Raw genomic sequence first — 23,055 nt, 5'->3', positions numbered from 1 at the left:
TTTTTAACAAAGCTTTCTATGAACATACACACACACACGCGCGCACACACACACACACACACACACACACACACACAAACACACACAGGCACGCACACAAAAAACAACAACATTATCACCATCTAGATATTTTCTTCAAGTCAGTCTACAGGTCCGTTGTAAAGAATTTTAAAGAATTTGGATGTCGTGCATATACATTGTACTTCCTAAATTATCATGAGTTTAGCAATGAAAACTGATGTGGCTTGAGACCCTAAAGACCGTTAAGACACTAAACAGAATAAACTGAAATTGTTATTGTTGTTGGTGTGTGCGTGTGCGTGCGTGCGTGCGTGTGTGCGTGTGTGTGTGTGTGCAATCAATTCATTCTAGAACACAAACCCCCCCCCCAAAAAAAAAAAACCCAACAACAATGAAAGTACATGTATATGTTTTATTAAATACATAGTTGTGAGGGGTTTTTTTTGGTTTTGTTTAGCCAAATACTTTGCCGTGCGTTTCTTCTTGTCCCTGCAGAAAGAAATGATAGAAAACTGATCATTATAGTTAAGCAGATAGGTGACATATTTTAGTACATCTGGCAGAAAGTATAAAATTTGATATATAAAGATTTTATTAGTGTATGCCAGGAAATACCAATCAATCAGATGATAATATTGGCGCACGGTTAAAAAAAGAAACAAACAACGGACGACAACGATATATGAGAGAGAGAGAGAGAGAGAGAGAGAGAGAGAGAGAGAGAGAGAGAGAGAGAGAGAGAGAGAGAGAGAGAGAGAGAGAGAGAGAGAGAAAAGGAGACACACAGAGAGAAACACAGATACAGTATTACTTAGTATTCCTAATTCTTACCACCACAGGCGCATGGTCGCATGATGCTGGCACATCGAAGACAGACATATCCTTGATGCCTAACATGATGTCGTAGTAACGGTTTACTTGTAGCATTTGATCTGCGAAAAGAGTTAACAGCTTTATTTTCCAGGAACATGTTACACCCATGGTAAAGACTGAGATCGTATCTAACACGACGAATCAGTGACCAAAACAATGACTGACGCTATCCTATATTTTGAACCTGTGCATGGTTTTTCATCTGTTTGGCGTATCTCGAGTACATATTTTTCATTGTTTTAGATATAAGCACTGGACTTGATGGCTATGATGACAGCACTCAAGACAGGTGCCACGAGTGGGATAGAATATGATCATCGTTCGCGAACACCCGCCCCAAGTTCAGGCAGCAAACGTTTCGCTAACGTTCGCTAGCTATTTGATTGGTTCCCAAATAATTCAGTTTACTGTGTAGCGTAAAGGTCATCTAGAGAATGTTAGCAACAAGCGGTTGACTGAACTTACGCCCGATATCACCACTGTTACGATAGAGATTCATGAGTGCGTGCCATCACAGCTCTCTCTCTCTCTCTCTCTCTCTCTCTCTCTCTCTCTCTCTCTCTCTCTCTCTCTCTCTCTCCGTGTCTCCACGCTGTCCCTCTCCATGTATTCTCCGTGTCTCCCTCTCTCTCTTAGTCTCTACTCTGTCTCTATCTCTCTCCACTCCACACAAACTTACTCACTGACACACACTGACACACACACACACACACACACACACACACGCACGCACGCACGCACGCACGCACACACACACACACACACACACGAAACACACGTTCCTGGGGTAGTCTTCCTACAGACGGCATAAGGATGTAGTCATAGTGGCAGTCCTCCTATAGACGAAGCACTTGACAACAAATCGTGGGCAAAATCACAACCTTGACAATATATTTTCAACTTTGTCTTTGCAAAGATACGTTTTTGATAACGATAACGGTTTTGTAACTGCAAACCACATAGCACAGCCCTCCCGTACAACAAAGAAAGAATAAAGGATTTACCAACACAACCGGATTCCAAATCTAAAGCACCATCAACATTCTACAGCGTCAACACAGAAGAAGAAACAAATATATTAAAGCGATGTCACCACCACCATCATCACAACCAACGAACAACAACAACAACAAAAGCAATAAGAAAAACAACAAAACTACAAATCATTTTATCACAATATAGTGGCCCAATTGAAGAGCATTATGGATGACGTCTTCTTCTCCTCAAGTTAACTTCCTTACCTCCGTTTGGTAGCTGTCCAACCGTTTGCTGTGTAATTGGTATACAGTCCAACGTCATATCCGCCACAATGTTGACGCCAGATGCTTTTATCTCGTAGGTATGAAATATGAGCTCGTCACACCCAGTACCTTCGTAATATGTGCCTAAGTCTTTAGCGGTATCTGTAAATATTGTCATAGTGTAACATTTACAGCTATATTCAAATGTAATTTATATATTTAGCGTTCATGTATGATTCAATTAATTGTTATTGTGTCACCTGCCACTTATGCAATAACTTAAGCTTAGACTTTAATTAATTAGGGTCTAGCAATCAGACCAATTAGTGTTAAACTAAATAACAGAAATCAAGGGCACTATGGATTTTAATTGTTGCCCCGTTTAGAAGCTAAGGACTTTAACCCATGGCAATTAATTATGTGTCAACAAACATATGTATCTTATAAATATTCGTTTTTCTATACATGAAGAAGAGACCTAAGAATAGACTTAGAGAGACCTAAGAATAGACCCAGAGAGACCTAAGAATAGACTCAGAGAGACCTAAGTATAGACCCAGAGACACCTAAGAATAGACCCAGAGAGACCTAAGAAGAGACCCAGAGACCTAAGAATAGACTCAGAAAAACCTAAGAATAGACTCAGAGAAACCTAAGAATAGACTTAGAGAGACCTAAGAATAGACCCAGAGACATAAGAATAGACTCAGAGAAACCTAAGAATAGACCCAGAGAGACCTAAGAATAGACTCAAAGAGACCTAAGAATAGATCCAGAGACCTAAGAATAGACCCAGAGAGACCTAAGAATAGACCCAGAGAGACCTAAGAATAGACCCAGAGCGATCCAAGAATAGACAAAGAGAGACCTAAGGAGAGACCCAAGTAGGACAACTCTTCTGTTCATTCCATTGGCTACTCAGTCGCAATGTCAAATATAGGGATACCTGTCTCATTCACCCAAGAGCTCAGACTTATATATTATCTGTTTCACCATGTTGTTAACTTGTTAATCATGTTTCATATTGGAAAGGAAAATAGAAACTGCATCACCAACTTGTGACTTCTCTTCCTTCATTTACATTCTGGTAAAACAACACAAGAAACATTACTCTGTGTTAAAAAGCAAAAACTATATACAATGTATTAACATTATACAGTCGTAATCTGTTGAGTACCCAGGACGGTAAATGGTAAACGGGGTATTAAAGGTAACAAGAATTTAGCGGAATTAAATGTCTCGGCTACCAAAACATATTTCGGTGCTCTGTGATAAACATCCATAGGTGCAAACAAGTTTAATTAACCTTGGACTTGAATTTGTGAGAAACTGATATAAACGCAAAACTTTCACGTTGGAAAAATAATATATAGATTTTTTTTGTACATCGCAACGGCAAGTAAATAACAAGAAGGATTCCACGGAAGACACTCTATAACGTTTACTCTGCCCTGGGTCAAGCCACTGGTCATACCAGAGACCGGACCCATGGTGGACATGCCTGAACCAAATGGATGTGGGCGTTTGGTCTTTGTTATCTTTCATTCGACCAATCAGAACATGGCTAGCATAACCGTGCAAATATAGCCAATCAGAACTACTACTGACGACGAAATGACAGTTTATCTTAGCCCATGTCTTGTCTAACAGAAGCCACGGCAAAATGGCAGTAAGGTTTGAGTTCCCAACACCCTGGCAGTCAACGGATAACCGCTGCTTAAGCCTTGTTTCCATTAAATCTGAGTGGGTCACAGGCAGTCTGCGTCAGACAGATCCGTCGCAGACTGTGACTGTGTTCCAGTAACCACTTTCTTTCATCTGCATCGGTCTCTGTCGTTCACCGACCTGCTGCAGATTGTTTTAGAAACTAGGGTCCAGTTGGCCAAAGCACAGTTAAATTAACACTGGGTTAGGATAATTTCTTTTTAATTATTATTGCACAAATACAAAATGAACTTTAGATTTGTTCTAAATTCACTTTCAATATTGTTTTCAAAATTTGTACCGATTTAGTTCTTGGTTTTAAACAACTGGCTTCAGACATTATATGGTTGTTCTCTAATGTAGGTGGCAGCTAGACAAACCAGACATTATGTCTAGTAATATTAAATAATAATGAACAGTAATATATAATTATAACCGAGCTACAATAAACAGTAGAGGTGTGTTAAAGGAATACGTATGTCATCATACAACAAAACGTACCTGGGATACACCCATCTGGAAAAGTGCCGGAAAGAGTCTTCTTCTTACACGATCCACTCTCCTGAATAACATATTCCATCATCTGCCACAACAAGGAATGAATGATTGAATGAATGAATGAATGAATGAATGAATGAATGCTTAATGAATTAATGTTTAATGAATGAATTAATCTTATTCTTATGGTTCCGGGTTTTTTGTTTTGTGTTTTGTTTGTTTGTTTTTATTTTGTTGTTTTTATTATTGTGCTTAAAAAAGTTTATTTATTTAATATTTATTATTTTTTAAAAACCCATTTCATAGTATACGAATGAATTAATTAAAAAAAGGGACTTGATGTAGCTCAGTGGTAAGGCGCTCGTCCAAGGTGTGATGATGAGGAGGGACTTGATGTAGCTCAGTGATAAGGCGCTCGTCCAAGGAGTGATGATGAGGAGGGACTTGATGTAGCTCAGTGATAAGGCGCTCGTCCAAGGTGTGATGAGGAGGGACTTGACGTAGCTCAGTGGTAAGGCGCTCGTCCAAGGTGTGATGAGGAGGGACGTGATGTAACGCGCTCGTCCAAGATGTGATGATTATGAGAGACAGTCAGTGGTAAGGCGCTCGTCCAAGGTGTGATGATGAGGAGGGACTTGATGTAGCTCAGTGGTAAGGCGCTCGTCCAAGGTGTGATGAGGAGGGACGTGATGTAGCTCAGTAGTAAGGCGCTCGTCCAAGGTGTGATGATGAGGAGGGACTTGATGTAGCTCAGTGGTAAGGTGCTCGTCCAAGGTGTGATGAGGAGGGACTTGATGTAGCTCAATGGTAAGGCGCTCGTCCAAGACGTGATGATGAGGAGGGACTTGATGTAGCTCAGTGATAAGGCGCTCGTCCAAGATGTGATGATGAGGAGGGACGTGATGTAGCTCAGTGATAAGGCGCTCGTCCAAGATGTGATGATGAGGAGGGACGTGATGTAGCTCAGTAGTAAGGCGCTCGTCCAAGATGTGATGATGAGGAGGGACTTGATGTAGCTCAGTGATAAGGCGCTCGTCCAAGATGTGATGATGAGGAGGGACGTGATGTAGCTCAATGGTAAGGCACTCGTCCAAGGTGTGATGATGAAGAGGGACTTGATGTAGCTCAGTGATAAGGCGCTCGTCCAAGATGTGATGATGAGGAGGGACTTGATGTAGCTCAGTGATAAGGCGCTCGTCCAAGATGTGATGATGAGGAGGGACGTGATGTAGCTCAATGGTAAGGCACTCGTCCAAAGTGTGATGATGAGGAGGGACTTGATGTAGCTCAGTGATAAGGCGCTCGTCCAAGATGTGATGATGAGGAGGGACGTGATGTAGCTCAATGGTAAGGCGCTCGTCCAAGATGTGATGATGAAGAGGGACGTGATGTAGCTCAATGGTAAGGCACTCGTCCAAGGTGTGATGATGAGGAGGGACGTGATGTAGCTCAATGGTAAGGCACTCGTCCAAGATGTGATGATGAGGAGGGACGTGATGTAGCTCAATGGTAAGGCGCTCGTCCAAGATGTGATGATGAGGAGGGACGTGATGTAGCTCAATGGTAAGGCACTCGTCCAAGGTGTGATGATGAAGAGGGACTTGATGTAGCTCAGTGATAAGGCGCTCGTCCAAGGTGTGATGATGAGGAGGGACGTGATGTAGCTCAATGGTAAGGCACTCATCTCAGATGTGATGATGAGGAGGGACGTGATGTAGCTCAATGGTAAGGCACTCATCTAAGATGTGATGATGAGGAGGGACTTGATGTAGGTCAATGGTAAGGCACTCGTCCAAGGTGTGATGATGAGGAGGGACTTGATGTAGCTCAGTGATAAGGCGCTCGTCCAAGATGTGATGATGAGGAGGGACGTGATGTAGCTCAATGGTAAGGCGCTCGTCCAAGGTGTGATGATGAGGAGGGACTTGATGTAGCTCAGTGATAAGGCGCTCGTCCAAGGTGTGATGATGAGGAGGGACTTGATGTAGCTGAGTGATAAGGCGCTCGTCCAAGATGTGATGATGAGGAGGGACGTGATGTAGCTCAGTGATAAGGCGCTCGTCCAAGATGTGATGATGAGGAGGGACTTGATGTAGCTCAGTGATAAGGCGTTCTTCCAAGATGTGATGATGAGGAGAGACTTTATGTAGGTCAGTGGTAAGGCGTTCTTCCAAGGTGTGATAAGGAGGAGGCTGGTATATGGAATAAATGCTTAATTATTGAAAATATATACTAGTAATAATCGAAACTGCAGCTTTAAGTTTAGAACTCACCTTTGTCCACAACTGAATAACCTTGACCTTTGTTTTGTAACCATTCACAGTTACTGTTTCGTCAAAAGCCATTCTTTCATTGGTCGCATCGAAATGGACTTTTATTTCTGTCTGAAACATAAGATAGTAGTGCGTATGTTAGTAATGTTTGTTTCTAGTCACCAACAGTCAAACATCAAAACCGTATAACAGTTAAAACATTCAAGGGATATTTTAATCAATGTAACATGTTTACGACTAACAAAGCCCTTTTAAGGACTAAAACTATTAGTAACATTTTGTTGTTTAGAATATTAGTGTATATTACATGTGTTTCCATTCCACCTAATGTTTATATATAGCAGTTCAAACTGGATTTCTCCTCCTCAGAATAATTTGGTATGTATAATAACAGTAAAACAATTATCCACTTTGAGCGCCTACAAAGATTAGTAAATACGGACATTGATATTCTAAGTACTTCAAGAAAGTTGTTCGTGTTTTTTCACAGGTAGGGGGTGGGGAGTAATTAATATGATTGAATTTAGTGTTTAGCAAGTGTTCACACTTGTTTACTGTAAGCTGTCTAGTCACTTAAACACGTCAATTGCAAGACGTTTACAACAAAAAGTGACATTCTTATTTATTCTATTATTTAAAAAAACCCGAATCTTTTGCTGCTGACTGGATATTAGTAGTGTTATATACATATAAAAAAGTATCAGCATGATGTTTAACATAATAATTTTGTCTGTACAAGAATATCCACCGAATAGTAATACATGTGAATATACAGTACATTGTAGTTTTAATTTATAGGATCATGGGCATAGTAATGAGGTGGACATAATAATTTACCTGTACTAAGGTATGCGTAATAAGTTACCTGTACTAAGGTATGCGTTATAAGTTACCTGTACTAAGGTATGCGTAATAATTTACCTGTACTAAGGTATGCGTAATAAGTTACCTGTACTAAGGTGGGGACAGATGCATTAGGTTTGACAAACCCTGTAGTCTGGGCTTCAATACCTTCCCATTGCCGAGGTATACAGCAAATGCTTGCTAAAGCAGCTTGGACACTCACAGCAAAAATACACACGTTCAACATGGCCGGTATAGTTGGAATTGCAGATAAGAAGCGCAAGGTGTTTGGGTTCAAACAGTGACAATGTGAAAGCACCACTTGGTAAGATACCGATATAAAACTATGGTCCAGTAACATACAACACGTATGTACACGTGCTATTTATTATCAAGTAGAGCGTGTTTTGCTCTACCAAAACTTAATTACGGCCAGATAAACACAAATGGAACTTTTAGGAGACTGTCCCGAGTTATTGTTGCAATATATTCGACCAACTGAGCCGTTTCAACAACTAAAATGACACATTAAGCAGGCCTACACTTCCTTGTTCAGAATACTAAAAAGTTGGTTTGTTTTGTTTAACGACACCACAGGCACTAGAGCACATCGATTTATTAATCATGGGCTTGTCAAACATTTCATAATTCTGACATATAGTCTCAGAGAAGAAACCTGTTACATTTTCCATGCATAGTAAGAATATGTAGAATCCTCTCATTTTGGGATGATGACAGAGCATGTAATGTCTCGAGAGGCCATCCCATTCGTCATCAGCCTCATGGGCAACATCGAGGCAGCGTCCGTGTTATATACATGGGCAACATCCGTTTGATCCACGTTTGTTCTTTATCCACGAGTTCACCGGGTTCTCGGGCAGCATCCGTTTGATCCGTGTGTTCCTGACCCCGTTCCACGAAGCGATCTTAGCACTAAGATCACTTTAGTGCACAAGGTAGCTATGCATTTACGGTGATCTTAGGGCTAAGATGGCTTTGTGGAACGGGGCCCTGATACCTAATAATTTCTGCTTTCAAAGCAATCGGCTGGGGTGTCACGCACATTCTTTCTTCCTCTTAACAAAATTCCTTTCTTCTCCTTAGCAAACATTCCTTTGTTCTCCTTAATAAACATGCCTTTCTTCTTAACAAATGTGCCTTTCTTTCCCTACTATCCGCTGATTAAGTACAGCTACAAATTCCTTTCTTTTATTTTAACACTTAATAATTTCTGCTTTTAAAGTATTGAGCTGGGGTGTCACAAACATTACTTTCTTCTCCTACTGTGTATTAAATAACTACACATTTCTTTCTTCTTTTTGAAAACAATTGTCTGCTGCAGATAAAACCATCGCTAATGACAATTGTTGATTTGTATAATAGCATCTGGTTTTTACGGTGGCTGATTCCCGCCAAACAACATCACTACTTTTAGTACGGCGTTTTAACGTTATAACGCACAATTACGGCGTTATAAACGAGTTACCAGTTAATATCAAATTTATGTCCCGGGTGAAATAATTTGCAGTCGTCACGAGCTTTAGCAAACGAAAATTATTTCACGAGGGACATAAATTTGATAATAACTGGTGCCGAGTTTGTTATTCTATTTATTACCTGGGCTATTTTTTCTCTAAAAGCCTTTATTTTCGACACACATGCACGTACATGTATAGAAACGATATAAACCACTTTACGCACTGTTCTGAGTATTGCTATAACTTTGTAATTTAATCACGTTCATAGATAGTTTTCAAAAACTAAAAGTTCTCTTTATTCTGGTACAAAATGTATAATGAATCGCATTAAAATTACATTTTGTTATAAATTTAACACCAAAAACAGACAGCCGTAAACGCACATCTTTAAAGTACATGACGCCATTGTGTCTTTGTCAAATCGCGATGACGTCATATTTAGTACCGACCAGGTCATTGGTTTATAAGCGTCAAATCATCCAATAGTATTGTTCGTTAGACCAATGCATGAGAAATTATGATTTTTATTTTCCCCGTTATTAGTGCCTGCTGGGGTAATAAGTATTTTGCGAATTGACGCGTTATTACGGTGTCATAAAGCCCTACCTTACGGCATTATAACGCCCTAATTTACGATTTCCTGTTAATTTTTAAAATTTATCATCCGTCAACCAAGACTGGATTCCATTATTAAAATGATAGAATTTACAGTTCTTGGTGTCCATTTCTCTTCTACTAATCTGTATCAAATGCAAGAACTGAATTATAATAGAAAGCTAAAAGAAGTTAAAAAGTTACTCGAACAATGGTCAAAACGTTCTTTATCAGCATTAGGAAAAATTGCTGTAATCAAAAGTCTGGCTTTATAAAAATTTGTTTATTTATTTTCTTCACTCCCAAACCCAACAGATGCTTTCTTTAAAAAATTTCTTTCAGTTTATTTGGAATAAAAAGCCTGATAAAATTGCTAGAAAAACATTAATTCGAGATTACCAAAATGGTGGCTTAAGAGCAATAGATGTTAAAATATTTTGTAATGCCCAAAAAATATCGTGGATGAAAAGTGTATATCTAAACCAAAACATTGCCTGTTTATTGAGTAATTGTTTACAGTCTAAAGCGGAATTACTATTAACTTTTGGGTCAGCTTACAGCGAGGCAAAAGCAGAGGTATGCACAAATCTGTTTTGGAAAAATGTATTATTTATATGGTCAATATTTTTAGAAAAATGTGAATCTACAACTGATAAAACAAACATACTAAACTTACCAAGTTGGTATAACTCTTTTATTAAAATCAATAATAAATATGTTTATTACAAGACATGGGCAAATAAAGGAATTTTGTTTTTAAAAGATCTGTTTAATAATACCAGTTGGCTCACATATGATGAATTTTGTATGAAATATGACCTCATACCGCCATTTACAGTCTACAACGGTTTGATTTTAGCAATCAAAAAATATTATAAATTGGTTATATATACAGAATTAGTAACATTACAAATGCCAATAATACCTAATTGTTTGAAAGAACTTCTTAAAACAAACGTTTGTAAAAATTTCTACAAAGAGTGCATAAATGAACACACATCTAAATACAAAATAAACGCACGAATAAAATGGAATCATATTTTTGATATTGACCTCTGTGACAAATTGTGGGAAAATGTATATCTTATCCCTATCAAGCTAACCACCGACACAGGGCTCCGTTACTTTCAATACAAGATATTTTTATTTATTTTAACAACAAATAAGCATTTGGTTATATATGGTATTAAAAAATCAGATAAATGTGAATTTTGTCAAACGTTTAGTGAAGATTTAATGCACCTTTTTTGGTTATGTAAACATGTTCAAGCATTCTGGAATATTGTTATCAACTGGATATTCTTGAAAACTAAAATTAGACTCCAAATAAATGCACAAACAATTGTTTAGGCAATCCTAATTATTCTAAAAAAGATAATATTGTCAATTTAATACTTCTAATTGCGAAACAATACATATATAAGTCAAAATGCAAAAGTCAAAAACTAACGTTAACTGGATTCCAGAACAATCTGAACATGTATTATTATATAGATAAATATATTGCTACAATAAATAACAGGACAACTAAATTTGAGGAAAAATGGAATATTTGGACAAAATTAATTGTATAAAATATATATTAATGTATATGTTTTTAGTTTATAACTAATTACAAGTTGATCATCGGTATATACCTTTTTTCTTTTCCACAGGAAATATATTGATATATACTAGTATATATAAATGGGAGACCATTATTATAACATGTTTTTTTTTTTTTTTTTTTATTATTTATGTATGTTTATTATTTGCTTTATGTATGCTGTATATTTGGTGGTGAAATAAAAAAAAAAGAAATAAAAAAGAAGAAGATAGATTTGTGAATGTTGCATGTTAAGCAGGACACTTCGCCTATAGAAATCATGTACTACATTTTCTTGACAGAAAGTACGACTTCTAGTTGCGAATGGTTTACTTTGATGAAGAGATATTTTAAACTTGGATTTACTCATGTGGAAATTGCAGCAACTTTAAGTTCCCACCATAACATTAGCATACGGTATCGTCAACTGTGAGGAATTTGGTGGAGATGGCGACGATTAGTCCGTAGTAGTAGTATGGGGGGCCTATATGGTTCCATGATCTACTTTTCCTTGACCTTGACCATGTTATGATTCATTGGTGTGACGTCAAAGTCTGACCGTGGCATAGGTGTTTAGGTGTGTGACCTTGAGGAGGACAACACCCGCCAGTGTCCCTGACCGACCTAGGTTGGTACTGACGTCCTTGGACTGGCCCTGGCCGATTTGTTTTAGCATTGACCGACTTAGACGACAGTGACTATTATATCTGGTGCAGGTGCGTGGCCGTGACTCATATTCTAGCCTTGGGATACTTGGGCTGGTACTGACGTCCTTGGGCTGGCCTTGGCCAGGTCCTGACGTCCTTGGATTGATCTTGGACCGCTAATTTAGAGTATAAAAAGCTGTCTTTTCGTAGCAACTTCATTCGCTCGTCAAAAAGTATACAAACGAGATCTACATTCAGTTTTGCTGTGGAGAAAAAATTACTCAACAACCTGACTTCCCCAGGGAAAGAAATTGCTGCGGAGGAAACAACTTGTCAACATATCTTTAGAAACCAAGTCTTCATCAAGAAAATAATAAGTTTTTATAATTTTTTAATAATATTCAAATTTTTCGCAGCTTACAAAAGCAAAGTAATTTAGTGTGAAACAACTTATAGCTGTATATGTACAGAAAACAATAACAACATAAAACAATAAAACTACGAACGCAGACCTATGTAAGATGAAACCAAGTATCATAATTTGGAACTTACTCTACTTTGAGAATCCATCGATGAAGTCAAGAATATAATATCAATGTGTAGAATGCGCCTTTAAATAAACCACTTCCTTCCGTATACACAGTGGAATCCATGACAGAAACATAAAATACAAACACATGTTATCTCGAACGATTCTGTTAAGCACAGGAACAGACGGGAAAACATTTGAAGAATGTATAACAGATATTCGCTCACTGCACAGACAAATACGCCCCCCTCCCTCCCCGCGCTTAGAGCTCAGCGTCCCCACGGGACCCATGGTCAACGAGTAGTGCCCAAGTGATCTACTGCTTCTGATCACTAAAAACCTTACATAATTCAAGGTTGCTGATCTCATTAAAACTCAGTTGGGTAACCTTGGCATTGCCAACTGACCTGGGGACAATAACCTACGGCCCTCCCCCCCCAAGAAAAATAAAACACACGCTTAAAAAACACCCAAACAACAACATTGTAAATAATTTTAAAGAATTTGACGTCGTGCATTGTACATCCTAAATTCTTACGAGTTAAGCAATGAAACCTAATATTTGTTGAGGCTCAACTAATACACACTAAACAGAATATCTTACTGAAATTGTTCTTCTTCTTGTTGGTGGTGGTGGTGGTGGTGGCGGTGATGTGTGTGGGTGGTGGTGATGTGTGTGTGGTGGTGGTGTCTGTGTGATGTGTGTGTGTGGTGGTGGTGTTTGGTGGAGTTTGGGTGGTGGTGGTGATGTGTGTGTGTGGTGGTGGTGTTTGGTGGAGTTTGGGTGGTGGTGGTGACGTGTGTGTGGTGGTGGCGATTATGGTGGTGGTGATGTGTGGTGTGTGTGTGTGTGTGATGGTATATGTGTGGTGATATGTGTATGGTGTGTGTGTGGTGGTGGTGATGTTTGTGTGTGATGGTGACGTGTGTGTGTGTGTGCGGTGGTGGTGGTGATGGTGATGGTGTGTGTGATGGTATGTGTGTGTGTGGTGCTGTGTGTGTGGTGTGCGTGTGTGGTGGTGGTGATGTGTGTGGTGGTGGTGGTGTGTGTGTGGTGTGCGTGTGGTGGTGGTGATGTGTTTTGTGTGTGGTGGTGGAGGTGTGTGTATGTGGTGGTGGTGATGTGTGTGTGTGTGGCGGTGGCGTGTATGGGTGGTGGTGATGTGTGTATAGTGGTGGTGGTGGTGGTGGTGATGTGTGGTGTGTGGTGGTGGTGCTGGTATGTGTGTGTTGGTATGTGTGTGGTGATGTTTTGTGGTGGTGATGTGTGTGTTGTGTGTGGTGGTGGTGTGTGTGTGTGTGGTTTGTGTGGTGGTGATGTGTGTTGTGTGGTGGTGGTGTGTGTGTGGTTTGTATGTGTGTGTATGTGTGGTGGTGGTGGTGGTGTGTGTGTGTGGTTTGTGTGTGTGTGTGGTGTGTGTGTGTGTGGTGGTGTGTGTGTGTGTCTGTGTGTGGTGTGTGTGGTGGTGGTGTGTGTGTGTCTGTGTGTGTGGTGTGTGGTGGTGGTGTATGTGTGTGATGTATGTGGTGGTGGTGGTGTGTGTGTGTGGTGTGTATGTGGTGGTGGTGGTGGTGTGTGTGTCTGTGTGTGTGGTGTGTGTGTATGTGTGGTGGTGGTGGTGGTGGTGTGTGTGTGCATGTGTGTGTGGTGTGTGTGTATGTGTGGTGGTGGTGGTGGTGGTGGTAGTGGTGTGTGTGTGTGGTGTGTGTATGTGTGGTGGTGGTGTGTGTGTATGCGTGTGTGTGTGATTCATTCTGGAGCACACAAAAATAACAACAATGGACGTACATGTACGAGTATACGTTTTATTAAATACATAGTTGACAGTTGTTTGGTTTAGCCAACTACTTTGCCGTGCGTTTCTGCCTGTGCCTGCAGAAAGAAATGATAAAAAAACCCCAGATCATTATAGTTAATCAGATAGGTGACAAATTTTAGCCAAGATGTGCACATTTGGCAGAAAGTATGAAATTTGGTATTTAAGGGTTTTATTGGTGTGTGCCAGGAAATACCAATAAATCAGATGATAATACTGGCACACTTATTTAGTGTTAAAAAAAGAAACAAACAACGGACGACAACGATATACGAGAGAGAGAGAGAGAGAGAGAGAGAGAGAGAGAGAGAGAGAGAGAGAGAGAGAGAGAGAGAGAGAGAGAGAGAGAGATGGGAGAGGGAGAGACTAAGAAAAAGGGTGAAGAGAGAGTGGAGAAAGAGACAAGGATATAGACAGTGACAGCGAGAGAGAAACAGATACAGTATTACATAGTATTCCTAATTCTTACCACCACAGGCGCATGGTCGCATGATGCTGGCACATCGAAGACAGACATATCCTTGATGCCTAACATGATGTCGTAGTAACGGTTTACTTGTAGCATGTGATCTGTAAAAAGAGTTAACAGCTTTATTTTCCAGGAACATGTTACACGCATGGTAGAGACTGAGATCGTATCTAACACGACGAATCAGTGACCAAAACAATGACTGACGCTATCCTATATTTTGAACTTGTGCATGCTTTTTCATCTGTATGGCATATATCGAGTACATATTTTTCATTGTTTTAGATACAAGTTCAGCCAGCAAACGTTTCGCTAACATTCGCTAGATATTTGATTGGTTCCCAAATAATTCAGTTTACTGTGTAGCGTAAAATTCATCTAGCGAATGTTAGCAACAAGCGGTTGACTGAACTTACGCCCGATATCATCACTGTTACGATAGAGATTCATGAGTGCGTGCCATCACATCTCTCTCACTCTCTCTCTTTCTCTCTCTCTCTCTCTCTCTCTCTCTTTCTGTCTCTACTCTGTCTCTGTCTCTACTCTGTCTCTGTCTCCCTCTCTGTCTCTACTCTGTCTCTGTCCACACTCTCCTCACACACACACACATACACACACACGTATTCGGGGGGGGGGGGGGTAGTCTTCCTACAGATGGCGTAAGGATGTAGTCATAGAGAATAGCAGTCCTCCTACAGATAGATAGATAGATAGATAGTATACCACTAGGGTTTCGAACACGCCCATCCAGAGTCCGACCTCCGATAAGATCGGTGGCCTGATTCGGGATGGGGGGGGGGGGGGGGAGTTGAAAATGGTCAGAATTTTGAAAATAGCAATTAGTAAAAAAGATAATAGAATTTAAAAAAAAATTAAATAAAAAGTTACAAGACAAAAATAAAAAAGAATTGACTACTCGGCCGAACATTTATATAATTTGGAGCATTTTAGAAGGACAGTCCAAAAATAAATAAGAGAAAGAAGAAAGGATCGGACTATTCAATAATATTAAAAAAAGAAAGTAATTTCGACATAAAATTTTGAACGCAAGTCTGAAAGTTTAAAGTCCGATCTATATGTCCACGTGAGTGGCTTCGTTAAGGCCGTTAGGGTGCACAGCTTATCGGGACGAGATGGGTTGTATCCCGTCAAGAAAACCCATCGACTGACAGTCATCAGACGTTGAAGGTATAGTGCTGTGCTGAAATACAGATTTTGAGAAGCCGGATCCGTCTGAACGAGAGAGAGTATCAGACTAGGGTATAGTCCACTCGTCATGGGTTGGTATAGTAGTGCGGACGGGCCCGACTCCGGAGGATACGAGATGGTATAACTATAAAGCAAAGTAGAGTAGTAGGGGCCGACCCCGCTTCCTATTTCTTTTAATGGGGCGGTCAATCTTCCAGTGCTGCTAGAACAGGCTCGGAAATGCAGAGACTAAAGGCGAACAACCGTGGCGTTCTGCTGCAGAATAGCCGTCATACGAATCACGAAAAAACAAGTCGACATAGTCAGCCGGAGAAATGACGTGGAGGCAAGAATCTCTCTAAAAAAGAATCCAACCTGGTGGTGCAGGCTGTCGAAAAGAGAAGCGTTCCAGCTTTTAGTCAGTTCCAATGGCAGCATACATCCCAGTAGAAAACGTCATTTCGCTGACAAAAACAACGAAATAAAGGATCCCCAAGTCGAAAGCACGTGCAGTGTGCACACGCAAAACAAACACGTCTTACCATGTCGAGCTCTAGACTGGGAATGTGTTCCTATAGACGAAGCACTTGACAAAAATCGTGTAACAAACCACAACCTTGACAATGCATTTTCGACTTTACCTTGTGCAAAGATACGATTTTGATAACGATTTTGTTGTTCGTATTACTTTAAACAAATACCCCCCCCCCCCCCCCCCAGTAACTGTAAGCCACATTGCAGTCCTCCCGTACAGCAAAGACAGACTCGAACGCAGAAATTTATACGGGGGGGGGGGGGGGGGCGTAATTGACCGGAGTTGCTAGGGGGTACGGGGGCATGCCCCCCCCCCCCCCCCCCCTCCCCCCCCTCCGAAATTGTAAATCTAGAATGCAGGAAATGCATTTTGCTGCATTCTGGGAAGTAAATTTGAAATGTTTCTTCATACAGTTCACATCGTCGGACTATTTTTTTTTTTTTACACATCCACGGACGGACCTCGGCAAACTATGTGGGGTGCGTAGGCACCCTCGCACCCCCCCCCCCCCCCCCGGCGTACGGGCCCGAAAGAAAGAATAAAGGACTTGCCTAACAACACATAACCCAGACAACGGTATTTACCACCACCACCACCACGACCATCCAATAACAACAACAACACCAACAAAAGCAATAAGAAAAACAACAAAATTACAAATCATTTCATCACATGGAAGCATTATGGATGACGTCTTCTTCTCCTCAAGTTCACTTCCTTACCTCCGTTCGGTAGCTGTCCAAATGTTTGCTGTGTAACTGGTATACATAACGACGTCATATCCGCCACAATGTTGAGGCCAGATGCTTTTATCTCGTAGGTATGAAAAGTGAGCGTTTCACTTCCAGAACCTACGAAATGTGTGCCCAAGTCTTTAGCGGTATCTGAAAATATCAACATTATATAGTCGCAATCTGTGGACATTGCAAGTTCAGTTGAGTAGCCAAGACCGTAAATGGCCTAAAATAAAAATAGAAAGGGGCGGGGGTTATTAAAAGAAACAAGAATTTAGTAGAATTAAATGTCTCGCCTACCAAAACATATGTTAGTGCACTGTGATGAACATCCCTAGGCAAGCAAATAACCAGAAGGATTCCGCTGAATTAAAAGTATTGCCTAAGATAAACTTATTCGATGTCGCTGACAGTTGCATTCATAGATCTGCGTTAATTTAAATGCGTGTTTGATTTTTTTAAATCCCTCTCTCGCTAATTACAGCCCTATTAATTAAAATTAGATCTTGTCGCCCATTCCAACATTTACTAGTAACTTATTAATGCCAGTGTTATCTTTCAGGCGGTTTGGGCCGATATGGGGATAGGATTGACTAGCCCGCCCCCCTTTGGTTATTCTAAATCAACTTTCAGCATTGTTTTCGAAATTTGTCCTTGGTTTTGAAAATTTCTGATAATTAACGTTTTAATAACTGGTGGCAGCTAGACAAACCAGACATTATGTCTAGTAATATTAAATAATAATGAACAGTAATATATAATTATAACCGAGCTACAATAAACAGTGGAGGTGTGTTAAAGGAATACGTATGTCATCATACAACAAAACGTACCTGGGATACACCCATCTGGAACAGTGCCGGAAAGAGTCTTCTTCTTACACGATCCACTCTCCTGAATAACATATTCCATCATCTGCCACAACAAGGAATGAATGATTGAATGAATGAATGAATGAATGAATGTTTAATTAATTAATTAATCTTATTCTTATGTTTGAGGGTTTTTTGTTTCGTTTTGGTTTGTTTTATTACTTTGATTAAAAACAGATATTATTTTATTTATTTATTTATTATTTATTATTCTTCTAAAAACATTTCGTAATGTACGAATGAACTAATTTAAAACTTTTTTTTTATTCTGTGTATGTTGTTAACATTTGAGCTTTTCTGAACAAAGGAGGAGGGACTTGATGTAGCTCAGTGGTAAGGAGCTCGTCCAAGATGTGATGATGAGGAGGGACGTGGTGTAGCTCAGTGGTAAGGAGCTCGTCCAAGATGTGATGATGATGAGGGACTTGATGTAGGTCAGTGGTAAGGAGCTCGTCCAAGATGTGATGATGATGAGGGACTTGATGTAGCTCAGTGGTAAGGAGCTCGTCCAAGATGTGATGATGATGAGGGACTTGTTGCTCAGTGGTAAGGCGCTCGTCTAAGGTGAGATGATGAGGAGGGACGTGGTGTAGTTCAGTGGTAAGGCGCTCGTCCAAGGTGTGATGATGATGAGGGACATGATGTCGCTCAATGGTAAGGCGCTTGTCCAAGATGTGATGATGAGGAAGGACTTGATGTAGCTCAATGGTAAGGCGCTCGTCCAAGATGTGATGATGAAGAGGGACTTGATGTAGCTCAGTGGTAAGGCGCTTGTCCAAGGTGTGATAATGAGGAAGGACTTGATGTAGCTCAGTGATAAGACGCTCGTCCAAGGTGTGATGATGAGGAGGGACTTGATGTAGCTCAGTGGTAAGGCGCTCGTCTAACATGTGATGATGAGGAGGGACTTGATGTAGCTCAGTGGTAAGGCGCTCGTCCAAGGAGTGATGATGAGGAGGACTTGATGTAGCTCAGTAATAAAGCGCTCGTCCAAGATGTGATGATGAGGAAGGACTTGATGTAGCTCAATGATAAGGCGCTCGTCCAAGGTGTGATGATGAGGGACTTGATGTAGCTCAGTGGTAAGGCGCTCGTCAAAATGTGATGATGAGGAAGGACTTGATGTAGCTCAATGATAAGGCGCTTGTCCAAGGTGTGATGATGAGGAGGGACTTGATGTAGCTCAGTGGTAAGGCGCTTGTCCAAGGTGTGATGATGAGGAGGGACTTGATGTAGCTCAGTGGTAAGGCGCTCGTCCAAGGTGTGATGATGATGAGGGACTTGATGTAGCTCAGTGGTAAGGCGCTCGTCCAAGGAGTGATGATGAGGAGGACTTGATGTAGCTCAGTGGTAAGGCGCTTGTCCAAGGTGTGGTACGGGGGAGGGACTTGATGTAGCTCAGTGGTAAGGCACTCGTCTAAGGAGTGATGAGGAGGAGGGACTTGATGTAGGTCAGTGGTAAGGCGCTCTTCCAAGGTGTGATGAGGATGAGGGACGTGATGTAGCTCAGTGGTAAGGCGCTCGTCCAAGATGTGATGATGATGAGGGACTTGATGTAGCTCAGTGGTAAGTCGCTCGTCCAAGGTGTGATGATGATGAGGGACGTGATGTAGCTCAGTGGTAAGACGCTCATCTAAGATGTGATGATGATGAGGGACTTGATGTAGGTCAGTGGTAAGACGCTGGTCCAAGGAGTGATGGTGATGAGGGACTTGATGTACGTCAGTAGTAAGGCGCTCGTCTAAGATGTGATGATGATGAGGGACGTGATGTAGCTCAGTGGTAAGGCGCTCGTCTAAGATGTGATGATGAGGAGGGACTTGATGTAGCTCAGTGGTAAGGCGCTCGTCTAAGATGTGATGATGATGAGGGACGTGATGTAGCTCAGTGATAAGGCGCTCGTCCAAGATGTGATGATGAGGAGGGACGTGATGTAGCTCAGTGGTAAGGCGCTCTTCCAAGGTGTGATGAGGATGAGGGACGTGATGTAGCTCAGTGGTAAGGCGCTCGTCCAAGATGTGATGATGATGAGGGACTTGATGTAGCTCAGTGGTAAGGCGCTCGTCCAAGGAGTGATGATGAGGAGGACTTGATGTAGCTCAGTAATAAAGCGCTCGTCCAAGAAGATGTGATGATGAGGAGGGACTTGATGTAGCTCAGTAATAAAGCGCTTGTCCAAGGTGTGGTACGGGGGAGGGACTTGATGTATCTCAGTGGTAAGGCGCTCGTCCAAGGTGTGATGATGAGGAGGGACTTGATGTAGCTCAGTGGTAAGGCGCTCCTCTAAGATGTGATGATGATGAGGGACTTGATGTAGCTCAGTGGTAAGGCACTCGTCTAAGATGTGATGATGATGAGGGACTTGATGTAGCTCAGTGGTAAGGCGCTTGTCCAAGATGTGATGATGAGGAGGGACGTGATGTAGCTCAGTGGTAAGGCACTCGTCTAAGATGTGATGATGAGGAGGGACGTGATGTAGCTCAGTGGTAAGGCGCTCGTCTAAGATGTGATGATGAGGAGGGACGTGATGTAGCTCAGTGGTAAGGCGCTTGTCCGAGGTGTGATGAGGAGGGACTTGATGTAGGTCAGTGGTAAGTCGCTCGTCCAAGGTGTGATGATGACGAGGGACGTGATGTAGCTCAGTGGTAAGACGCTCATCTAAGATGTGATGATGATGTGGGACTTGATGTAGGTCAGTGGTAAGACGCTGGTCCAAGGAGTGATGGTGATGAGGGACTTGATGTACGTCAGTAGCAAGGCGCTCGTCTAAGATGTGATGATGATGAGGGACGTGATGTAGCTCAGTGGTAAGGCGCTCGTCCAAGATGTGATGATGATGAGGGACTTGATGTAGCTCAGTGGTAAGGCGCTCGTCTAAGATGTGATGATGAGGAGGGACTTGATGTAGCTCAGTGGTAAGGCGCTTGTCCAAGGTGTGATAATGAGGAAGGACTTGATGTAGCTCAGTGATAAGACGCTCGTCCAAGGTGTGATAATGATGAGGAACTTGATGTAGCTCAGTGGTAAGGCGCTCGTCTAACATGTGATGATGAGGAGGGACTTGATGTAGCTCAGTGGTAAGACACTCGTCCAAAGTGTGATGATGAGGAGGGACTTGATGTAGGTCAGTAATAAAGCGCTCGTCCAAGATGTGATGATGAGGAAGGACTTGATGTAGCTCAATGATAAAGCGCTCGTCCAAGGTGTGATGATGAGGGACGTGATGTAGCTCAGTGGTAAGGCGCTCGTCCAAGATGTGATGATGATGAGGGACTTGATGTAGCTCAGTGGTAAGGCGCTCGTCTAAGATGTGATGATGAGGAGGGACGTGATGTAGCTCAGTGGTAAGGCGCTCGTCTAAGATGTGATGATGAGGAGGGACTTGATGTAGCTCAGTGGTAATGCGCTCGTCCAAGATGTGATGATGAGGAGGGACGTGATGTAGCTCAGTGGTAAGGCGCTCGTCTAAGATGTGATGATGAGGAGGGACGTGATGTAGCTCAGTGGTAAGGCGCTCGTCTAAGATGTGATGATGAGGAGGGACGTGATGTAGCTCATGGTAAGGCGCTTGTCCGAGGTGTGATGAGGAGGGACTTGATGTAGCTCAGTGGTAAGGCGCTCGTCCAAGATGTGATGATGAGGAGGGACTTTATGTAGGTCAGTGGTAAGGCACTCTTCCAAGGTGTGATAAGGAGGCTGGTATATGGAATAATTAATTATTGAAAATATATACTAGTAATAATCGAAACTGCAACTTTAAATTTATAACTCACCTTTGTCCACAACTGAATAACCTTGACCTTTGTTTTGTAACCATTCACAGTTACTGTTTCGTCAAAAGCCATTCTTTCATTGGTCGCATCGAAATGGACTTTTATTTCAGTCTGAAACAAAACCAACAACGGAACATTTTTACTTTATAACCGATGTAACATGTTTCCGACTAACAAAGCTCTTTTAACGACTAAAATTATTAGCAATATAATTATAATACTTATATATGATTAATATTATTGAATTTAGTGTTTAATTAAACTTGGTTTTCTGTGTAAAGCGAATGGCATCTTTATGTCACTTTGGTACTCCACCTTTTTCGACAACAGGCTTTGTCCTTGAGACGGGGAACACGCTACATACACATGTGAATAATGTTATCAAGTTGTGTTGTATCACATAACACACGTACAGCAAGTGTTCACACTTGTTCACTGTAAGCTGTCTAGTCATGTAAACATGTCAGTTGCTTATTTAATCTATTATAACCCTCCCCCCAAAAAAAACCTTCTGCTGCTGACTGGATATTAGTAGTGTTATATAAAAAAACCTTCTGCTGCTGACTGGATATTAGTAGTGTTATATAAAAAACCTTCTGCTGCTGACTGGATATTAGTAGTGTTATATAAAAAACCTTCTGCTACTGACTGGATATTAGTAGTGTTATATAAAAAAACCTTCTGCTGCTGACTGGATATTAGTAGTGTTATATAAAAAAAACCTTCTGCTGCTGACTGGATATTAGTAGTGTTATATAAAAAACCTTCTGCTGCTGACTGGATATTAGTAGTGTTATATAAAAAAAAACCTTCTGCTGCTGACTGGATATCAGTAGTGTTATATAAAAAAAACCTTCTGCTGCTGACTGGATATTAGTAGTGTTATATAAAAAAAACCTTCTGCTGCTGACTGGATATTAGTAGTGTTATATAAAAAAATGTATCAGCATGATGTGTGTGTTCAACATAACAAGTTTATCTGTACAAGAATATCCACCGAATGGTAATACATACATAGACTGTATTGTTAATTTATAACATCAATGGCATAGTAGGTTACCTGTAATAAGGTGGACATGATTTACCTGTACTAAGGTATGTGTAATAATTTACCTGTACTAAGGTATGCGTAATAATTTACTTGTACTAAAGTATGTGTAATCATTTACCTGTACTAAGGTATGAGTAACAATTTACCTGTACTAAGGTATGAGTAATAATTTACCTGTACTAAGGTGGGGACAGATGCATTAGGTTTGACAAACCCTGTAGTCTGGGCTTCAATACCTTCCCATTGCCGAGGTATACAGCAAATGCTTGCTAAAGCAGCTTGGACACTCACAGCAAAAATACACACCTTCAACATGGCCGGTATAGTTGG

General features: G+C 41.0%; 1 protein-coding gene across 1 annotated transcript; it reads right to left on the bottom strand.

Annotated features, from left to right (window-relative positions):
- Positions 1 to 419: 419 nt before the first annotated feature.
- Positions 420 to 23,055, bottom strand: LOC121379249 (ependymin-related protein 1-like). The gene is made up of 10 exons (XM_041507771.1): positions 22,900 to 23,055; positions 21,675 to 21,785; positions 17,863 to 17,944; positions 17,018 to 17,179; positions 14,573 to 14,673; positions 6,611 to 6,721; positions 4,341 to 4,422; positions 2,136 to 2,297; positions 853 to 953; positions 420 to 510 (listed from the first exon to the last, which is right to left on the bottom strand). The coding sequence occupies exons 1-10, from the start codon at positions 23,038 to 23,040 to the stop codon at positions 475 to 477; spliced, it is 1,089 nt and encodes a 362-aa protein (XP_041363705.1). The 5' UTR covers positions 23,041 to 23,055; the 3' UTR covers positions 420 to 474.

This window comes from Gigantopelta aegis, chromosome 8 (genome assembly GCF_016097555.1).
Source record: "Gigantopelta aegis isolate Gae_Host chromosome 8, Gae_host_genome, whole genome shotgun sequence".
Lineage (NCBI taxonomy): Eukaryota > Metazoa > Mollusca > Gastropoda > Neomphalida > Peltospiridae > Gigantopelta > Gigantopelta aegis.
This window is presented reverse-complemented; position numbering and strand designations above follow the sequence as displayed.

Bases quoted from the DNA above. Each gene is read 5' to 3' on its own strand.
- LOC121379249 (XM_041507771.1), bottom strand. From the start codon at position 23,040: ATGTTGAAGGTGTGTATTTTTGCTGTGAGTGTCCAAGCTGCTTTAGCA. The intron at 17,180-17,862 runs GTACGTTTTGTT...TGATATTTTCAG, and splicing joins TCCAGATGGGTGTATCCCAG to ATACCGCTAAAGACTTGGGC. The intron at 6,722-14,572 runs GTAAGAATTAGG...CTTATGTTTCAG, and splicing joins GCGACCATGCGCCTGTGGTG to ACAGAAATAAAAGTCCATTT.